At 45.4% G+C, this 22,291-nt stretch overlaps 1 protein-coding gene across 1 annotated transcript in view; it reads right to left on the bottom strand.

The window, feature by feature from the left end:
• kiaa1109 (KIAA1109) overlaps nt 1-22,291 on the bottom strand; it is a 196,078-nt gene that overhangs the window by 26,760 nt on the left and 147,027 nt on the right. The window contains exons 72-79 of the mRNA XM_083792424.1: nt 20,117-20,176; nt 13,845-14,146; nt 11,732-11,983; nt 9,691-9,871; nt 4,232-4,445; nt 1,775-1,936; nt 876-1,015; nt 578-773 (exon numbers count right to left, since the gene is read on the bottom strand). Coding sequence (XP_083648550.1) covers nt 578-773; nt 876-1,015; nt 1,775-1,936; nt 4,232-4,445; nt 9,691-9,871; nt 11,732-11,983; nt 13,845-14,146; nt 20,117-20,176 — 1,507 coding nt within the window. The remainder of the gene's footprint in view (nt 1-577; nt 774-875; nt 1,016-1,774; nt 1,937-4,231; nt 4,446-9,690; nt 9,872-11,731; nt 11,984-13,844; nt 14,147-20,116; nt 20,177-22,291) is intronic.

The following is a 22,291-nucleotide window of genomic DNA, read 5'->3' as shown; positions in this document are numbered from 1 at the left end:
AAACATGTCACCCCGGCCGCTTCACTCATATGGATATGAAGAATCAACTGACTGAGAGAAAACGCTAATGTTACTGCTGCTGAATTAGTTAGATTTTCGCTAGAAGCAGACTGTATATATGAGTGACTGACTGTTGCAAACGATACAGAGACACCTCCCTGACAATAACACCGAGACAGCTTGTTTATTTTTGGACCACAACGCTTATAGTATATTAAGATCACCCCATGTTATTCTCCATAGAGAAATTACTTCCGCGAACCAGGGGAATCGTCGGGATGAGCGAGTTACGTCAGGACTTCGGTGCTCTATACCTTTGCTGGGGGGGTGGCTTGGGGATGTCCATACCTTTGCTGGGGGGGTGGCTTGGGGATGTCCATACCTTTGCTGGGGGGTGGCTTGGGGATGTCCATACCTTTGCTGGGGGGTGGCTTGGGGATGTCCATACCTTTGCTGGGGGGTGGCTTGGGGAGGCCATACCTTTGCTGGGGGGTGGCTTGGGGATGTCCATACCTTTGCTGGGGGGTGGCTTGGGGAGGCCATACCTTTGCTGGGGGGTGGCTTGGGGAGGCCATACCTTTGCTGGAGGGTGGCTTGGGGACGCTGTGCGCCGGCGGGGTGCTGGATGGCGGGTACGTTGCGTCCGCGGGGTAGCTTCCCGTGGGCATCTCCAGCTCTCCTCGGTTGGAGGAGAAGACGAGGTCGAGGGAGGGCAGTTTGAGCATACACTCCACCCTGGACATGGGCAGACAGCTGAAGCGGATCTGGGACGGCTGGAGGACACAGGAGACATTCATTAGGTATTTAAAACCCATTTAGGCCTGACGCCATGTTTTCTATATCAGTGTTCCTCAATATGTTGTTCCACACAGTACCTGGACTCTAACGTAGACCACCACGTCCACAGGGAAGGAGGAGTAGGCGGAGGTGGAGGAGGACACCAGGGAGGTGGCCGACTCCTCCAGAGGGTCCACGGGGTCAAAGTGTCCCATGTCCTCCTCTTGGGACGTCACCGCTGCAACAAGAGACACATATGGACGTTCACGCTCGCATTCACGTGAAAAAACATCACAAAAACATCAAATTAAAATGGCTGACTTTTTTTCCCTTTTTTTTTTTTTACAGTACAGATGAATGGCTTCTATTTGGCTAATGTGCCAAAAACAAATGACTGCCAAACACGAGTTTCCCCGAGTCTTAAGGTGGTTGCACACTGGGCGCGTTTTTTTTCTGAAAACAGACGGAAAAACACAGCTAGAATTCCGAAAACGAGTCCGGTGTGCAGGGACGTTTTAGCCATAGGTCTTTCTCAGCTAAACCCGAGTTACCTGAGTTTGCTGGCTGCCTGAATACCGAAAAGAAAAGGCCATTCACATTTTGACATATTATTGCTTATAGCAGCTTTAAAGGGACACTTCACCCTTTTTGCAAAATATATGTTAATGACGTTTAGAAGCTTTAGAACACTTTCCTGGGGGTCTTTATGTGTGTAATATGTGGTTTTAGATATTTTAGATTGTAGCAGTGAGCCTGTTGTCTCTGATGTCATGGACACTGGGCTCACTTCCTTCCTGGACTACATGTTGTCTCAGTAAGACAGCTCTCCCCCTATCCACAAGGAGGAGCAGTGCACCAAATAATTATGGGAATTGTAGTCCAGGAAGGTAGTGAGACCAGTGTCCAAGGGTGAAGTGTCCCTTTAAGTAGTCAATCCTGACATACATGTTTAAAATATAAGTACATAATACGTGTGGATAAAACAAGGCCCACTGACTTGTGTAGTTCCTCTCCACGGGGGTGATGGGGATGGTCTCCAGGGCTTTCTCCAGGAAGTCCAGCAGACATGGGCTGATCACCATCTCCTCGGGCAGGGTCTGCAGAGCCACCCAGGCATACAGCTTGGCCATCTTCACCCCTCCACTACCCTTCCCCTTGGCTGCAGGGACACACAGCATCACCAAGTCATGGTACAAGCATACCTTACGTCCATCACCAAGTCATGGCACAAGCATACCTTACGTCCATCACCAAGTCATGGCACAAGCATACCTTACGTCCCATCCATCACCAAGTCATGGCACAAGCATACCTTACGTCCATCTCCAAGTCATGGCACAAGCATAACTTACGTCCATCACCAAGTCATGGCACAAGCATACCTTACGTCCATCACCAAGTCATGGCACAAGCATACCTTACGTCCATCACCAAGTCATGGCACAAGCATACCTTACGTCCATCACCAAGTCATGGCACAAGCATACCTTACGTCCCATCCATCACCAAGTCATGGCACAAGCATACCTTACGTCCATCACCAAGTCATGGCACAAGCATACCTTACGTCCCATCCATCACCAAGTCATGGCACAAGCATACCTTACGTCCATCACCAAGTCATGGCACAAGCATACCTTACGTCCATCACCGAGTCATGGCACAAGCATACCTTACGTCCATCACCAAGTCATGGCACAAGCATACCTTACGTCCATCACCAAGTCATGGCACAAGCATACCTTACGTCCATCACCAAGTCATGGCACAAGCATACCTTACGTCCCATCCATCACCAAGTCATGGCACAAGCATACCTTACGTCCCATCCATCACCAAGTCATGGCACAAGCATACCTTACGTCCCATCCATCACCAAGTCATGGTACAAGCATACCTTACGTCCATCACCAAGTCATGGTACAAGCATACCTTACGTCCATCACCAAGTCATGGTACAAGCATACCTTACGTCCATCACCAAGTCATGGCACAAGCATACCTTACGTCCATCACCAAGTCATGGCACAAGCATACCTTACGTCCATCACCAAGTCATGGCACAAGCATACCTTACGTCCATCACCAAGTCATGGCACAAGCATACCTTACGTCCATCACCAAGTCATGGCACAATCATACCTTACGTCCATCACCAAGTCATGGCACAAGCATACCTTACGTCCATCACCAAGTCATGGCACAAGCATACCTTACGTCCATCACCAAGTCATGGCACAAGCATACCTTACGTCCATCACCAAGTCATGGCACAAGCATACCTTACGTCCATCACCAAGTCATGGCACAAGCATACCTTACGTTACGTCCATCACCAAGTCATGGCACAAGCATACCTTACGTCCATCACCAAGTCATGGCACAAGCATACCTTACGTCCATCACCAAGTCATGGCACAAGCATACCTTACGACCATCACCAAGTCATGGCACAAGCATACCTTACGTCCATCACCAAGTCATGGTACAAGCATACCTTACGTCCATCACCAAGTCATGGCACAAGCATACCTTATGTCCATCACCAAGTCATGGCACAAGCACACCTTACGTCCATCACCAAGTCATGGCACAAGCATACCTTACGTCCATCACCAAGTCATGGCACAAGCATACCTTACGTCCCATCCAAGGACACACACACACCATCACCAAGTCATGGTACAAGCATACCTTACGTCCATCACCAAGTCATGGCACAAGCATACCTTACGTCCATCACCAAGTCATGGCACAAGCATACCTTACGTCCCATCCAGTGTTGGCCACTAAAACTAAGACGAAAAATGTCCGTCGACAACCTTTTTTCACTGACGAAAACTAAATGGAAACTAAATGAAAAGTAAAGCTACGATGACTAAAACCGAGACTAAGTATATCGACAATTTTGTCAACAGATAAGAACTAGACGAAAATGTTAGGAAGGGACTGGTGGACGAGAGATCCAGTACGAGTCATTTTACACTTGGTTGCATGCTGAAAATAGCCGATCTACAAGCACACAGCGCGACGCGTTGTGAGCTTGTAGATCGGCTATTTTCAGCAAGTGTAAAAACCAGCCATTACGACGGCATCAAGGCCCGCCAAAATACATTTTAGTCGACTAAATCTAAAGTTGATTTAGTCGTCTAAAATGTGTCTATGTGACACATTGTAAACTAAATGAAAACTATTCAAGAGACTAAAACTGAAATCTGCCTGTCAAAAACAACACCGATTCAAGCGTGATGTAGATAGGGGCGCACACACACACACACACACACACACACACACACACACACACACACACACACACACACACACACACACACACACACACACACACACACACACACACACACACACACACACACACACACACACACACACACACACACACACACACACACACACACACACACACACACACGGGCTAGAGCATGCAGGTTTATACCTGCAGGTGGAGGTGGGGGCAGGGGAGGGAGCAGTGAGTTAGTCTTGCAGTGGGCGGCATAGGGAGGAGAAGGAGGAGGAGGAGGAGGTATTGGGTGGTGGTGGTCTTTCATACCATACAGCTTGGACTCTTTGGAGAGGGTCCGGGGCAGCGAGGAGCCGCGCATCGACGCGTTGGGAGACTCCGTCTTCAGGGTCTTGGAGTTGTAGTGCAGCTGAGGAGAGAGGAGACAGGAGGAGGAGGAGGAGGAGGAGGAGGAGGAGGAGGAGGAGGAGGAGGCCGCGGTGATTTGGGACAGCACATTTACATTTTCTTTAGCTTTTTAGTCTTTTTGAATGGTTGAAATGGAGATTCACTTAGTAATGACACATTCAGCATCCCCTAAGCTCAATGGAGATTCACTTAGTAATGACACATTCAGCATCCCCTAAGCTCAATGGAGATTCACTTAGTAATGACACATTCAGCATCCCCTAAGCTCAATGGAGATTCACTTAGTAATGACGCATTCAGCATCCCCTAAGCTCAATGGAGATTCACTTAGTAATGACGCATTCAGCATCCCCTAAGCTCAATGGAGATTCACTTAGTAATGACACATTCGGCATCCCCTAAGCTCAATGGAGATTCACTTAGTAATGACACATTCAGCATCCCCTAAGCTCAATGGAGATTCACTTAGTAATGACACATTCAGCATCCCCTAAGCTCAATGGAGATTCACTTAGTAATGACACATTCAGCATCCCAGAAGCTCAATGGAGATTCACTTAGTAATGACGCATTCAGCATCCCCTAAGCTCAATGGAGATTCACTTAGTAATGACACATTCAGCATCCCAGAAGCTCAATGGAGATTCACTTAGTAATGACACATTCAGCATCCCCTAAGCTCAATGGAGATTCACTTAGTAATGACACATTCAGCATCCCCTAAGCTCAATGGAGATTCACTTAGTAATGACACATTCAGCATCCCCTAAGCTCAATGGAGATTCACTTAGTAATGACGCATTCAGCATCCCCTAAGCTCAATGGAGATTCACTTAGTAATGACACATTCAGCATCCCCTAAGCTCAATGGAGAGTCACTTAGTAATGACGCATTCAGCATCCCCTAAGCTCAATGGAGATTCACTTAGTAACGACGCATTCAGCATCCCCTAAGCTCAATGGAGATTCACTTAGTAATGACACATTCAGCATCCCCTAAGCTCAATGGAGATTCACTTAGTAATGACACATTCAGCATCCCCTAAGCTCAATGGAGATTCACTTAGTAATGACACATTCAGCATCCCCTAAGCTCAATGGAGATTCACTTAGTAATGACACATTCAGCATCCCAGAAGCTCAATGGAGATTCACTTAGTAACGACGCATTCAGCATCCCCTAAGCTCAATGGAGATTCACTTAGTAACGACACATTCAGCATCCCCTAAGCTCAATGGAGATTCACTTAGTAATGACACATTCAGCATCCCCTAAGCTCAATGGAGATTCACTTAGTAATGACACATTCAGCATCCCCTAAGCTCAATGGAGATTCACTTAGTAATGACACATTCAGCATCCCCTAAGCTCAATGGAGATTCACTTAGTAATGACGCATTCAGCATCCCCTAAGCTCAATGGAGATTCACTTAGTAACGACGCATTCAGCATCCCCTAAGCTCAATGGAGATTCACTTAGTAACGACACATTCAGCATCCCCTAAGCTCAATGGAGATTCACTTAGTAATGACACATTCAGCATCCCCTAAGCTCAATGGAGATTCACTTAGTAATGACACATTCAGCATCCCCTAAGCTCAATGGAGATTCACTTAGTAATGACACATTCAGCATCCCCTAAGCTCAATGGAGATTCACTTAGTAATGACGCATTCAGCATCCCCTAAAATCAATGGAGATTAACTTAGTAATGACGCATTCAGCATCCCCTAAGCTCAATGAAGATTCACTTAGTAATGACACATTCAGCATCCCCTAAGCTCAATGGAGATTCACTTAGTAATGACACATTCAGCATCCCCTAAGCTCAATGGAGATTCACTTAGTAATGACACATTCAGCATCCCCTAAGCTCAATGGAGATTCACTTAGTAATGACACATTCAGCATCCCCTAAGCTCAATGGAGATTCACTTAGTAATGACGCATTCAGCATCCCCTAAGCTCAATGGAGATTCACTTAGTAACGACGCATTCAGCATCCCCTAAGCTCAATGGAGATTCACTTAGTAATGACACATTCAGCATCCCCTAAGCTCAATGGAGATTCACTTAGTAATGACACATTCAGCATCCCCTAAGCTCAATGGAGATTCACTTAGTAATGACACATTCAGCATCCCAGAAGCTCAATGGAGATTCACTTAAGCCAAATTCCAATACCCAAAATCTCGGCCACTCGCTCACTCACACTCGCTCACTCCAGCATGGAGGTGTTACGGTGAAATTGGTGACCTGCTGAAATATGTGACGATCGTGTTGACATCACATGACATCAGTGTCCGAATGTAAATTGTTGCAGTTTGTTTATTAGCAGAGTTCAATATAGCGGTATTCAGGCCACGTATTTAAAGACCTCCATGTAAGTTGTGTGAAGTCCACAAGATGGTCACATATTTCGACAGGTCACCAATTTCACCATAATTTGCCATGCCGGAGTGACCGAGTGTGAGCGAGCGAGTGGCCGAGATTTTGGGTATTGGAATTTGGCTTTAGTAATGACGCATTCAGCATCCCAGAAGCTCAATGGAGATTCGGTTTTCATCATTTGTTATCGGTACCAATCAACGTACAACACGGTCCAAAACATTAACAGCACTGGTACAATCTGATGTTATTACGAAGAACACAAGAAGAAGAAGAAGAAGGAAAGAAAAAGGCTCTCCGTCGCCCCCTAAAGACTGACACACTCACCCTCTTCTCCCCCATAACCTGGGGGGAAAAAAAGACAATACTCAGCCATCGTGATCGAGACGGGCAGGGCAGCCTCCCTCAAGTTATAAAACAACATGCAAGGAGGGAAACTGTAAAGCCTGATCAATGTATCATTATTTAAAAAGTGCATTATGAGCATGCAATACATAATTATTATTATTAGACCAAGAATAATGGCAGTATAAAGTCCTCCACGGCTCACCCAGCTGCGTGTACAGTGTACAGTGTACAGTGTACAGTGTACAGCAGTGTTGATTTCGGTGACTAAAACTATGACGAAAATTGTCCGTCGACTACCTTTTTTCACAGACGAAAACTAAATGGAAACTCAATGGAAACTAAGCTACGATGACAGAAACTAAGATTAAATATATTAAAGGTATATTCAGTGATTTCACTTAATTCAAATATCACTTATTTTTTTGTTTTGTTGTAATAATCCTCCCTACTATAGAGTGTGCTGGCCATATAAGGAGTTTCTCCCTGTCCCCATTTAACCCCTGGGGGTCAAAAAACCGTAGGTTTCGTTTTTGACTCTCTATCCTGATTGGACGAAAGGCTGGGTCCCACAGCCAAAAACGAAACCTATGGTTTTTTGAGTGAAATCACTGAATATACCTTTAAACATATAAAACCCATTTTCTTCCACCCAGTGTCAATTATCTAATGTTGAATGTTTTTAATTAATGTTGCACAAAATCCTAAATTGCGTTCATCCGCATTTTTGAAAATTAAACGAATAAACAAAAATGCAAAACAATCCTATAGACCAGTGTTTCTCAACCTATGTACCGCGGCACTTTACTGTGCCTTTGATTTGTCCAGGTGTGCCTCGAGATTTTGACCGAAAGTAACACTAGCCCTCCCCCCACAAAGCGATAGCTAGGCTTCCTATTGTTGCGTCGTTGTTGTTGTCACACGTCTAAATAGACGTGCGAAAACAACATGACGACGGAACAATAGACTCTTAACGACCATCGGCCATAGAAATGTTAATCACCTGGCAACTTTACTGTATAAATGGGGCACAGACATGGCATTCACATTGTACAGCTACTACAAGATGGAACCAGCAGCAAAGAAGAGATGCATCCAGAAGACGCTACAATTCGCCGGCGGGAACGGCGACTACTACCAACGCAACGCCTACAAAGAAAGGCCCTGCCAGACTGTACCGTGATGATTACATGAAGTTTGGCTTCACGTTTACTGGGGATACAACGTACCCGATTCCGCTGTGTATAGTTTGTGGATTCAAGCTTGAAAACAGCGGCATGGTTCAGAGTAAACTGAAGCGCCACCTTGATACCAATCATGATGAACTCGCTACAAAGGACAAACACTTTTTCGTGAGCTTGAAAGAAAAAAAGGAGAAAGACAACGAAGCAGGCAAGTCTCTTGATACGCAGTACCACTAAGACTTCTGAAAAAGGTCTGGAATTAAGCTACCAAATCGCAGAGATGTTGGCACAGTTAAAAATGCCACATACATTGGCAGAAACAGTAATAGCCAGAGCATTCAAACTCGCGGGGGGTGTGGGCTTGGTGCCAGCAGATCTTGCAAAGGAATTAGCAAATGTGCCGCTCTCAGATAGCACAATTGGGCGACGCATTGAAGAAATGTCTGCAGACATCTAGAGTGTTGTCAACTTGTCATACACAAAATGATGACGAGTGGTAAATTTGCACTGCAAGTGGATGAATCAACCGATATAAGTGGACACGCACAGCTGTTGGCAAACGTGAGATTCATTGATTGTGACGCGGATGGTGACTTCATCAGAGAGAATTACCTGTTTTGCAAACAACTACCTGGAAATACAACAGGAGAGGAAGTTTCTAGATTATGAGTTTTCAAAAATAAATTGGTGAAACTGAGGCACTGTCTCTGTCTTTAAAGTTATTTGACGAGTGCTGTCATGTGTGTTTTTAAAAGTATATTGGGTTCATATATATATATATATATATATATTATATATAATATATATATTTACTATATATATATATATACACCGGTATATATACAGTATATACACACACCATATATCTAGGTGTGCCCCGAGATTTTTAGGCTATGAAAAGTGTGCCCCGGGACAAAAAAGGTTGAGAAACACTGCTATAGACCACCCTAAACCAGCTCTATTAAAAACAGGTCACATATTTATTATATATAAATATATTATAAAAAATAAATAACCCTAAACCAGTCTTTTTGTGCCAGGGACCCCCAAGAAGGGAAGGTTTGTGTACGAAAAAAATAAATAATGAAAACATCTAAATGAATCAGACTTTTCACGTTGTATGATCTGCTATCTCCTGAACAGCCAAAGTATAAAATATGGATGAAGTGATTCAAACTAATTGTGATGCTAAGTTGCACGACGATAAAGAAATTAACCCCACCATATGTAACACAAAAAAAATATATATAATTTTTTTACTATTTTGAAAAAAATAGGGGGACAAAAGGGAATAGGAGCCGTGCAGCGGTGGACGAGGTGAGCTGACCTTCACGTCTACTCCAGGGATGTAGAAGACGGTGGTCTCCTGGTCGTTGGACTTGGTCTGCAGCGAGGACGGGACCTTCTTCCCGGCCAGGAGGTGCGTGGTGGAGGTGTAGGCGGGCTGCAGCTTCTTCTTCTTGGGGCCGGGAGAGTCCTGGTCCAGACTCCGCAGGCTGCGGTCACAGCTCCTCCACGGACAGAACAACCAGAGAGAGAGAGGGAAGAGGGAGAGAGGGAGAGGGAGAGGGGGAGGGAGGGGGGGAGAGGGAGAGGGGGGAGGGGGAGAGGGAGAGGGAGAGGGAGGGGGAGAGAGAGGGAGAGAGAGGGAGAGGGAGAGAGGGAGGGGGAGAGGGAGAGAGAGGGAGGGGGAGAGGGAGAGAGAGGGAGGGGGAGAGGGAGAGAGAGGGAGAGGGAGAGGGAGAGGGGGAGAGGGAGAGGGAGAGGGAGAGAGGGAGAGGGGAGAGGGGGAGAGAGAGAGGGGAGGGGGAGAGGGAGAGGGAGAGGGAGAGGGGAGAGGGGGAGAGGGGGAGAGAGAGAGGGGAGGGGGAGAGGGAGAGGGAGAGGGAGAGAGGGAGAGGGGAGAGGGAGAGGGAGAGGGAGAGAGGGAGAGGGGAGGGGGAGAGGGAGAGGGGAGGGGGAGAGGGAGAGGGAGAGGGAGAGAGGGAGAGGGGAGAGGGGAGAGGGGGAGAGAGAGAGGGGAGAGGGAGAGGGAGAGGGGGAGAGAGAGAGGGGAGAGGGAGAGGGAGAGGGAGAGGGAGAGGGAGAGGGAGAGGGAGAGGGAGAGGGAGAGGGAGAGGGAGAGAGAGAGGGAGAGAGGGAGAGAGAGGGAGAGGGAGAGGGAGAGGGAGAGGGAGAGGGAGAGGGAGAGGGAGAGGGAGAGGGAGAGGGAGAGGGAGAGGGAGAGGGAGAGGGAGAGGGAGAGGGAGAGGGAGAGGGAGAGGGAGAGGGAGAGGGAGAGGGAGAGAGGGAGAGGGAGAGGGAGAGGGAGAGGGAGAGGGAGAGGGAGAGGGAGAGGGAGAGGGAGAGGGAGAGGGAGAGGGAGAGGGAGAGGGAGAGGGAGAGGGAGAGAGAGAGAGAGAGAGAGAGAGAGAGATGATTCAGTGGCTCTCAAACCTTATATAACCAGACAGAGGTGGGAAAAGTACTCGGCATGTTTTACTCAAGTAAAAGTATCAATACCGTGACATACTCTGTTACGAGTAAAAGTCCAGAATTCAACATTTGCTAATGTAATAAAGACATTGTATTTTCATAGCGCTTTCCCAAGCGCCCAAAGCGCTTTGCAGCGGTCCATTCACACATCGGGAGGCGGAGCGGCGAACGGTCGATGCCAGCATCCTCACTTCCCACATTCACACACCAACGTCAATATCGGTAGAGGGCGCAAATTCACGGGTACTTTTTATTTGCATTGTAATATCCATAGGGGGGGATTTTAGATCGCCTCATATAAGAACTGTGTCTGAAAAATGGACATGTCACGCCGGCCGTTTCACTCATATGGATATGAAGAATCAACTGACTGAGAGAAAACACTATCGTTACTTCTACTGAATTAGTTATATTACATTAGATTTTCGCTAGAAACGTATATGAGTGACTGACTGTTGCAAACGATACAGAGACACCTCCCTCACAATAACGCAGAGACAGCTTGTTCATTTTTAGACCACAACGCTTATATGAAACGATTTTAAGAACTTTTGGGATTCCTCGGCCCCCGACGGAAGCGTGAGGAGCGGAAGCGCCATAGGGTTGGGGTGTATAGTATACCTCCTGAGGGCCACGTCCTCGTGCTCGGCCTGCTGCGTGGTGGGGTGCAGCACACACTATATATATATATAGGGTTGGGGTGTATAGTATACCTCCTGAGGGCCACGTCCTCGTGCTCGGCCTGCTGCGTGGTGGGGTGCAGCACACACTATATATATATAGGGTTGGGGTGTATAGTATACCTCCTCAGGGCCACGTCCTCGTGCTCGGCCTGCTGCGTGGTGGGGTGCAGCACACACTATATATATATAGGGTTGGGGTGTATAGTATACCTCCTGAGGGCCACGTCCTCGTGCTCGGCCTGCTGCGTGGTGGGGTGCAGCACACACTTGCCGCTGTCGATCTCCACGCGCACGTCCAGCTCAAAGTCGATGTTCCTCTCGGTGGGCGGGCTCATGAAGCTGCGGCTGGACGGCCCGCCGCCGCCGCCCCCTCCCCCGCCTCCGCCGCTGGGCCAGCGCTCGCTGAACAGCTGGCTGACCGCCGAGAACCCCGACGCCTTCCTGCTGCTGTGGGACGCTTGGCTGTCGGGGGAGGAGGAGGAGGAGGGAGAACGTGAAACAAATGTGACCAGGTTTCACTGAGAGCCTGCCATCATCTCGCAACCTCCAGCTTTTCACCAGAGGAGAAAAACTTAAAGGAGAATTCCATACTAAAAGGCTTTCTTACCATCAAAGAGGTCCAGGTGTTATTTTGTGCAAAAGCTCCTTATTAGCTATTTCCCCTACCATAAGCCCTAAATTAATTGCATTGAATTGAATGGGATGTATGGGGTGTTGTGCTAATTTGCTTATTTCCATCTAAATAAGTAGTAAAGTGTGCCGCTTGGGTTATTATTTACATTATGAAGAGAGGATATATACAAAAAATATATTATTTTGAGCGATGGAAATAAGCGAATTAGCACAACACCCCATATATCCCATTCAATTCAATGCAATTCATTTAGAGCTTATGGTAGGGGAAATAGCCAATAAGGAGCTTTTACACAAAATAACACCTGGACCTCTTTGGTGGGGACGTAACAACTACAAAGAAAGGTAAGAAAGCCTTTTAGTATGGAATTCTCCTTTAACAGCACAGGCAGACTCTGGCATAAGTGTCAGAGCTGAAATCGACATATGAGATATGAAATAAATGCTTAAACATGTAGCTATAGGTGTAATGTTAGAGACCACGGAAGTGAGCCTTTCAGACCTGTTTTCTCAACTGGCTGTTTCTCTGCAAGACATTATTACTCTATAAGCCATATCTCCAAAACGGGTGGGTCAAATTGAACCACCGACATGTCAATTTGAAGCTATGATTTCCTGCTTTCATATGACATGTAAAAACAAAAAAATCCAATGGCAGTCCCTCAGTCAAATGTGGCCACACATGAACATCACAAGCCTCACTGTCGATGATGACAGCCCAGTAAAAACAGATACACATTGTGACAGCCCGGCTGTGGAATCACAGGTTTACACGACATGTACAATATGGGAAACCAATGGCAAAACAATGGGGGAAATAAACCAAACAGTGCCCTTTAATAGTTTACATGAGTCGACAGTCTGTCTCGAGAGACATTTTTTTTTATCAAGCTCCATCGTTTGTTATTTCCATAAAATCTTCCCTTTCCTCTATAGATTGTATTCCTATAAGAATCAAAACAAGAGAGATAAATAAAATAAAACTATATCTACATTTACAAATACAGTAGCATACTGTATGTATCCGGTGCGGTAGCTTTGCATATCAGAATGCACTGATTCATACCTAGTCGTACGCGCTGTCCAGTGTTAAACATTCCTAAGACAGTTTGTAGATTGGCTATTTTGTCTGGATTAGGAGAGACGAGGCATTCTTTCTGCCGCGCTAACAGCGAAGTGAACGGGAAACTAATATGACCGTAGCGCGCAAAGTACGGTGGCTGAGAGTCCGACTGACTATAGGACATGTATACACCTTAGAGTATATATATTTATAGAGAAGGCACCCAGAGGAAATCTTGAGGCGAAATGGACATAGTGGCCGAATGAAGGTATTGCAGCCTGGCCCCAAACACATGAACGCGCTGTCCGTTGACTATCATTGTACACGTTCACGACGGACGACGCTCGTGCGCGTTCAACGGCAGCGCGTTCATGTGTTTGGGGCCACTCACCATTGTAATCCGTCCCAGAATGCACTCTGTTCCTACCAGGAAGGAGGAGTGAATCCGCCTCATGCGCTTTTGAGCAACTTAATGCAAGTGGATGGGAGGAGAACTCGGGTGTCTTCTCTATAGATATATATACTCTATGGTATACACACGTCCAATGCATCCCTCGATTGGATTCCCGATGACGTTTCCAGACGTCCTACGGATGGAATGGGTTAAAGAATCCCGCGGTGACTCACATGGTCCTGCGGGCGTAGCTGCTGGTCGGCCTCTCGCGCTCAAACTCGTCCTCCTTGTCCGAGTCCTCCGAGGACGACGTGGAGAGCTCGTCGCGCCGCATGTCGTCCTGGTGCTGGAAGGGAAGCGGTGCTGCTGGTGAGAAGACGGTGGGCGTGGCGGGGGCACTGAACACAGGCTGGTCCAGGCCCTCGCTGACAGTGGATGGAGATGGAGAGTGATGGTGGGTGGGATGGAGGTGAACGTGACTGGACGGCTCGTCCATGACGACAGACAACAGCTCCATTTCAGACTCCTCGGGGAACTTTTTGGCACAGAGAGGGAGGGGGGGGGGGGGTTCACAGAGTCAATTGATATGACATGGGTGGTGGTGGAGGGTTGTGGGGGGGGATTTAAAGGTGGTGCAAGTGGAAATTAAACTAAATGGACCCGTACGGGTCCATTTGGTTTCAATTTACGCTCCCAAGAGCCAAGAGAAGGAGGTGTCAGTCAGAGGTACACAGACGATGTCACCGAGTAGATAGTAGACAATAGTGTTCTGTGAGACACATGGACCTGACCCAGTAGAGCAACGTGCTGCTACCTAATACCTATACCAGAACTATTCACTTCTACCGTTTTATCTCTTTTACTTTTCCATTTATAGCCAGTGCAGTGACTGACAAGTACAGCTTATAGAACCCGTTGGCTTCGTTCCCACACCTGCAAACTGCCAGTAGTGATTGTTAGGATACAGCCAAGGACTGTCCAAAGAGGACGAGACACGAAGACCGTACGGGCGACGCCATGTTGCTCCATGGAAGGAAGGAAACATGCGCAATGGGCTATATGCAGCCAACACTTCCTCGTTCAGCTTCCTTGGTCTCAACTGTGCATGTTTCTTTCCTTCCATGGAGCACCATGGAGCAACATGGCGTCGCCCGTACGGTCTCCGCGTCTCGTCCTCTTTAGACAGTCCTTGGATACAGCCAAGAGGGTCGTCCAGCTGCCCGGAGCATGATAGGGCTTCAAATCAATAGCACAATTATGTCACATCATTGCCTTGATTACGATCAATGTGTTCAGTTATATTGTATCGATATTCAATTTATTTATTGTGTATATTAAATACGGAAAAAATAGCAGATCTGCAAGCTCACGTCATTTTGGGTTAGAAGATGCACACATTTTGCGACGTCGACACAATATGTTGAGCGTCACAAGAGCACACATTATCATGGTAATTAATGGCCGCTCTCAAGGTTACCAGCAGTGGACACGACATGTACAGTATATACAGTACATAGTACACTTCATTAAAGATGAACGCCAACACTGTACCCCAATGGCCTATATGCACAGAGAATAACTTCCATACTTCCTGGTGTTCCCGATTAAACTAATTAACCCATTTTTGTGCGGGATCCCCTTTTGGTTGTTTTAAACACTGTTATAATTTAGCTATTGAAAAATAGCAGATCTACAAGCTCGTAGCGCGCCACCGAGTGGCGCGCTACGAGCTTGTAGATCTGCTATTTTTGAAAAATTGTGAAAATGTGGCACAGATCTTTGAATATATACTCTTTCAGAGTGAACATTTTTAACTGAAATATGGGTTCTTCTGGGTGGACTCTGGAACGACATATTTTCAGATGGGGGGGGTCGGAGTCGGAATTACATATATTTTTGGGGGTCCTTGACATGAAAACGTTTGAGAACCACTGATATAGAAACAGGGTTTTCAAGAAAACTATCAGGATTTAGAAGGATTATTTTTATTCGACGTCAGGCCTAAATGGGTTAAGTTCCATTTGTTGTGCGGTGGTTCTCAAAAAAACATTATTTCAAGGAACCCCATAGCCTGAGCTAACGCGTTAGGTTTCTGGTCTAGAGGAGGCGGGTCGCGGCTCAGATTTGCACACGCCCTGATTGGATCTCATCGATCTGTCCGTCACCCCCGGCCCCTCCTCTCCCCCCTAGTGCAGCGCTACGTCACATAATTTGGAGCGACGCCCACCCGGAAGGGTTGACTCCCACTTTTAGACCAGAGCGGCCAATGCGTTCCTCCAGGCTTTACATTTTTGCACCAACAAAAATGAAAGCCTGGTACCGAGGCTAGGAACCCCATAACTCTGAGAGTGTACAAATGGAACCAAATGCATCCTTAGGGGTCCATTTTGGTTCCATTTGTACACAACCAGTACGGGGGCCATTTGGGACCCAATCAAGGACACTTTGAGTCCCACTAGCGTCTCCAGTGACCCGACATGGACCATATCAGCACCCAGACTCCGTCTGTTTGATCAGAATGGAACAGAGCCTTCATTAGTGTCATCGGTAACACCTGTGAAAGAAGAAGGGAAGTGGCCCAGAGTTCTTTCCAAAATGGCGTGTTGTGCACATAGCCCATTGTAACAGGAGGGCACAGCTAACGGTCTGCTCCACCGCTGGGATGTTGTGTGCTCACATTGCAGTGCTGGAACTACTGTAGTAGCCGATGCATATTATAAACACAGAACACTATTAGCTTGGAATAGTTGTGAGAAGAACAGCGAACATGCATGGTCCTGTCAGTGTAAAAGCCAAATGTATATTATGCTCGTCAACGCGCGGGAACGACAAGAACAGCAGACCTAGAAGCTCGCAAAAGGCGCCGCAATCTTGTAAATCTCCTGTTCTCGGCCCGTTGCGCGAACAAAGTATGAAATCAGGCTCAGAGGAGACGTGAAGATTAAACCCAAATAGCAGATCTACAAGCTCATAGCGCGCCACCGAGTGGCGCGCTATGAGCTTGTAGGTCTGCTATTTTTTTAAGAATCGTGAAAAGTGACATGAAAGTGTTTGAGAACGACTGACATAGAAAAACTGCTTTTTCAAGAAAACAGTCAGGATTTAGAAGACATTTGCAGAATCGTTCCCAGGTCAAAATGGGTTAAGCCACAGCATGAGATGAGCGATGAATGATAGGAAGAAGAAAGCTACCCCATTTCTATTTCATTCTATGTCAATTTAATTCTGAGATGGCACTGTACACACTCAGTTAAGTTGACATTGAGGATGTTGCAGTACTGTGTACAGTCAAATTATAGCCAACCATGTAGTGGCAAGGTCGACCCCAAGCTCTAAAATGTACACTTGTAATTAAACGTCCCATAGAGCTTAATAACACTCATTTTCTGTCCATGCTCGAGTTCTGTTGGAACACCCGCGACAATAGCTCTTAAACTGAGTGACTAACTGCATGTAGCAACTAGAGACCAGATATATCAACGTCTCTCTCTCTCTCTCACACTATCTCTCTCTCTCTCTCTCTCTCTACCCAACACAGAGCAGGCTGTCCACCCAGAGCCTGAATGCGTTAAAACAGAAGTTTGTTTTTGCCATTGTCACGAAGCATGACTATTGTGTCTCTGTAAGAACGTGGTCTTAACCGGCTCTATGTGTAAAATGCATTGTGACAACATATTTGACACGTGACTACAATGAATGATCAATTGATAACAGGCAGATATTTTTTTTGAAGGGTGTGTGTGTGTGTGTGTGTGTGTTGTGTGTGTGTGTAGGCTACAGTATGCGTGAAAACATCTCCCAGGACTGGTAAACGAACAAACATAATATGGTAGTTCTCCTTCGCACACCCATACATGTAGTTGTTAACATATTAATTGAATTAAACTACAGTAAAACTAAATGAAAAAAACTACTGTACGATGACAATGTTCTATCTTTAAATAACCAATTCCAACCAATAATTCTATCCGTTATCAAAAGTGGGTGGGCGGGGGTCATGGAAATCATCCTGTGTGTCTTTAGTTTCAAATTGACAAGGCAAAGCACCAGTACTCGAGGAGACTGCGAAGTGCCGCACCGGCAAACAACATTGGGCCAAAATGTCCTCTCAGTACAGGGTTGTGTAACATTGAATGGCCTTCCTCTGCGTATAAGGGATTGTGCTACATTTCCTACTTTAACCCATTCTGACCGGGCAACCATTTTGGTGTCAGCATCATGTTATGCTTTAGCTATTTAAAAATAGCAGATCTACAAGCTCATATCGCGCCACCGAGTGGCGCGATACGAGCTTGTAGGTCTGCTATTTTTGAAAAATCTAAGAGCGACTGACATTTTTAGAATCTGATCTCTGGTCAGAATGGGTTCATCAGACCAGTGTGTGTCCGGCGGAAACCTCGTATGAATCTGATCTCAGGTCAGAATGGGATAAACAAATAAAGTATTCGAAGCAGCCTTCAAATCCATACAAAGTCAATCTTGTGTTACATGGTTGCCGTCGGGTGGAATCCTCATATTTACAGAACCGTTTACTTTTCAGGAATCAAATTCAAAAAGCAATAAAAGTATAGCAAGAACGACAAGCTCAAAAACACGTCGCTCTTCTACGTTTGAGCGAGGCTGTAGTATTATGGTCAAGTAGGGCGTCCAGGAAACACAAACAGTTCAAATATGGAGATGGAGGTTTTTTTCCGACAGCAACGTGTATTTCGAGGTAGTACGGCGACCATTTTTAGATCCATTCCGGATTAGGGATGTGTAAATGTGTCCAAAATGAAAATCGATTTGTATAATTCAATATTAACGATTAATCGATTAATCTTTTTTTTTTTGGGGGGGGGGGGGGGCTTTTTTTTTTTTTAATTTCCTTTTTTTCCCTTTGTTTTTAATGAACCCTACAAATAAAAAAAATCTTCCCCCCAAGGGGTACCAAAGTCAAAAAAGTTTGGGAACCCCTGATGTAGTTGATTAATAATTATTATTACTCTTGAGAGTTAAATAGGGTCCATTTGGTTACTAACTCCATCTTTTAAATGAGGACCACTGGTGGTCCCTGGACCACTGTTGATCCAATTGATCACCATAGCAACCCCAGCCTAGGCCAGATTAGGTAAATTCCCAACACCTGCTAAATCCTCCAAACCTGTATCTTGATTGGAATCAATCTCCACTCACACTCCTCTCAGTCATGCAGCTACACAGACACATCCCAGGCACACTTTGGTAGGCCTATAGCCCTGTCCTGTTTGGATGACAATATTGCCTTTCCAACAGATTTTCATTAAAAAAAAACTGGAAAAAAAAAAAAAAACGATTATCGATTATTCATTTTCATAATCGATTTCGGGTCCTATCAACGATAATCGATTAATCGGACCCATCCCTATTCCGGATGAGACCCTTTAGGGGACGACGTCCTCCTATACTGTGCACGAGAGAGAAGAGCCTAGACTTGAGGTTCATTTGGTCAAGGAGCTGAGCATGCAGAGCTGCAGAGACCCAGGCCCATGGATGGAGACTGAAGCAAAGCCCAAGTAGAAATGTGTGCACTCTCACAACCAGGATGGGAAATAAGTCACTGAGTTTAAATGTATAATATATATTATGTACCCGCTACAGCATTGATCTCGTTGCTGTCGGGCAGAAATCTCGTACCTTCTTAATTTAACTTGTTTGTTTTTCTCATCAATTAATCAGACCAGTGTGTGTCCAGTGGAAACCTCGTATGAATCTGATCTCAGGTCAGAATGGGTTAAAATGCCATACCAGACTGGCACACACACACCTAGCAAAAAAATAGCAAATCTACAAGTTCTCATTACGTAGCAATGCAACATTTTCTTTTGGGTTTTGTCCATGTGATAGTAGCCTGAAAGGAACCTAGATGCTTTCTGTGGCATAGAAACCAGACGCACCTGCAGCAGATGAGCCTGATTTTTGTATTAGTGTTAAGGTGGTTGCACACTGGAACGCATTTTTCGGGAAATCCGATGGAGAAACGCAGCTAAAAATCCGGGGGAAAAAATGCGTTCTGTGTGCAGGGACCTTTAGAGCCATTTTATATTTATTTTATTATTTGCATTTATTCTGATAATTATTGCCTGCTATATGAATTGTATATTTTCTTTGATTATCTAATCATTGCTATGAATTTGATGTACAAACTTAGGTAGAATAATGGTAGAACATAATGTCATGTCTTATATGAAACATCAGATTCCTGTTCAGTGTGTGTATGTGTATATATATATATATATATATACACACACATATATTATATATGAATGTGGATGTTAGAGAGAGACAATGAGGTAAATAAATTCAGTGACGTTAACATTCTTCGCCATCCTGGTTTGAATTTAGTCGCACATTTCAAATCAGCGCTGACCACATTAATAACAGCAGGAAGAAGAGAGCAGGAAAGTAGAATCTTGATTTGTTTTGTGTGTTAGGCCATTTTCCCCATTCCATTAATTTGTAGTTTTTTTTCTCCTTATCAATGTACCTTGAAAACCTCTCCCGGAATGACGGGTGGAACGGTGGGGTCCAAACCTTGGTTATTCATCTTCAGTTGAACACAAACACACATCAACAAAAGGGACTCATGCAAAAACATAAATTAAATGAATAAAGAACAATTCTGTTCATAGGGAAGATGCAATATGCTCTTCTGGTACATAATATGTGACCAGATTTGACTGAGAGCCTGCCATCGCGCAAATTCCAGCTTTTCACCAGAGGAGAAAAACTTTTTTTTTCTTCAAAAATGAGTTAATAGCACAGGCAGACTCTTCACATACTAGAGCATGTCTGAAATAAGTGTCGGAGATGTAAATATGAAAGAAATGCTTAAACATGTAGCTAGGTGTAATGTTAGAGACCTTTCAAGCCTGTTTTCTCAACTCGCAGTTTTCTGCAAGACAATACTCTATAAGCCATATCTCCAAAACTGGTGGGTCAAACTGAACTGCTTGTTCAGTTTGACCCACCAGTTTTGGAGATGTCAATTTCAAGATATGATTCCCTGCTTTCATATGACATGACAAAACGAAAATGCAAAAAAAATCCAATGGCAGTCCCTCAGTCAAATTTAGTCACATATGTATTCAGGTTAAAACTAAAATAATACATAATTTGCAGATGTATACTACAGCCGAGGACAAGAGCAATCCTATTTGACTGTATTTATCATTGTAGGCCAAATCTGTTTTAACTTTAGGGCTTTAAATAACGCTTAAATTATACTTTGCTGTACACCGGTGTCCCTTCCAAAAAACGTAGATCTACACAAGCTCACACCGGGCCAGCTTGTAGATCAGGTATTTTCAGTACGGGACAACACTGTACGTCTGTATGATTAAGCAAATAATTCAGGGTCAACTATATTGTGTTTGGCCCAGGCCGTAGCGTAACGGTCTGGGCACCGGACTGGTGATCCAGTCGCAGTGTGCCGCGGGTTCGACTCCCGGACCCGACACGGCCTTTACTGCATGTCATCCCCCCATCTCTCTCCCGTTTCCTGTCAGCCTACTGTCTGTCCCTTCAAAAATCAATAAAAAAAAAAGGCGTAAGCCGCAAAAAAAATATCTTAAAAAAAAAAAAAAAACTATATTGTGTTTATTGTAGTCGCCCTGTCTAGACGTTAGCTCAGAACAATCAAATACTTATACCAGTGATTCTCATTCACACCCACAACTATACGCATGGAACTTACATGTTTGGTTCCATGTGTGCACGCTAAGAGTTACAGACGTGTGAGGTGCTCCGATCTATCGGCCAACGATCGAAATCGGTCGACTTTCACTCCAAATGACTCGCTCGGTGATCGGCAAAGTACCCGATCTGAAGAAACCGATCTTTTATACCATTTAAGGTGGTATAAAAGTCAATCAGATGTAGTATAATATCGCTTTTGCATCTTTGTGACAGGCCTAAACATTCTGCCCATTCCTACACAGGGACAGTTAAGACGTGGGTTTTGACATAATACTTTTGGATATATGAAGATTTTCTACTTCCACCGATCTGTATCGGGCGATGGTAAAAACAAACCTAAAAGGGGACCGGGGCACCCCTAGAGTCCATTTGGAACACCGTCAAGGATTAGGAACACTGCGGGTCCCTGAACCCTAATTTGAGAACCACTGGTCTGTTTACAATCGTCTGCCTGTCTGTCAGTCTGTCTGTCTGTACCATCTTTCTGCAATTTGACATAATGCAGATTATATATATCGACAGATATGAACCTGGGACAAACCGGGGCCTCTGAGTTGACCCCAGGCCAGCTCTCTAGGTCCAACCATTCAGCATTTGGGGATGCTCCAAATGTTGCTGAGAAGGCGAGTACCTTGGAATCCACCGTCATCCAGGTGGCTTTGAGCAAGCCACTCATGTCACACACACAGCTCAAGTACAGGGTGATGTACAGTATGTATAAGTAATGCGATGAAGTAATGACAGTGACAATGACATAGAGGAGGAGTTCATGGCCTTCAACAACAGTGTCACTATTAACCCCATCCAGGAACGGGGAACCCCTGTTGGTGTTTTTAAGTGTTATGTTGTACGTTGGCTATTGATACATAGCAGATCTACAAGCTCATAGCACGGCCTCAGTACCAAATGGGTTAACAGAACATACTGTGGCCTCAGGCCTAATAATAATAATAATAATAATAAT

The sequence above is a fragment of the Protomyctophum parallelum genome, assembly GCF_964188405.1.
Source record: "Protomyctophum parallelum genome assembly, chromosome: 20".
In the NCBI taxonomy this organism is placed as follows: domain Eukaryota; kingdom Metazoa; phylum Chordata; class Actinopteri; order Myctophiformes; family Myctophidae; genus Protomyctophum; species Protomyctophum parallelum.
This window is presented reverse-complemented; position numbering and strand designations above follow the sequence as displayed.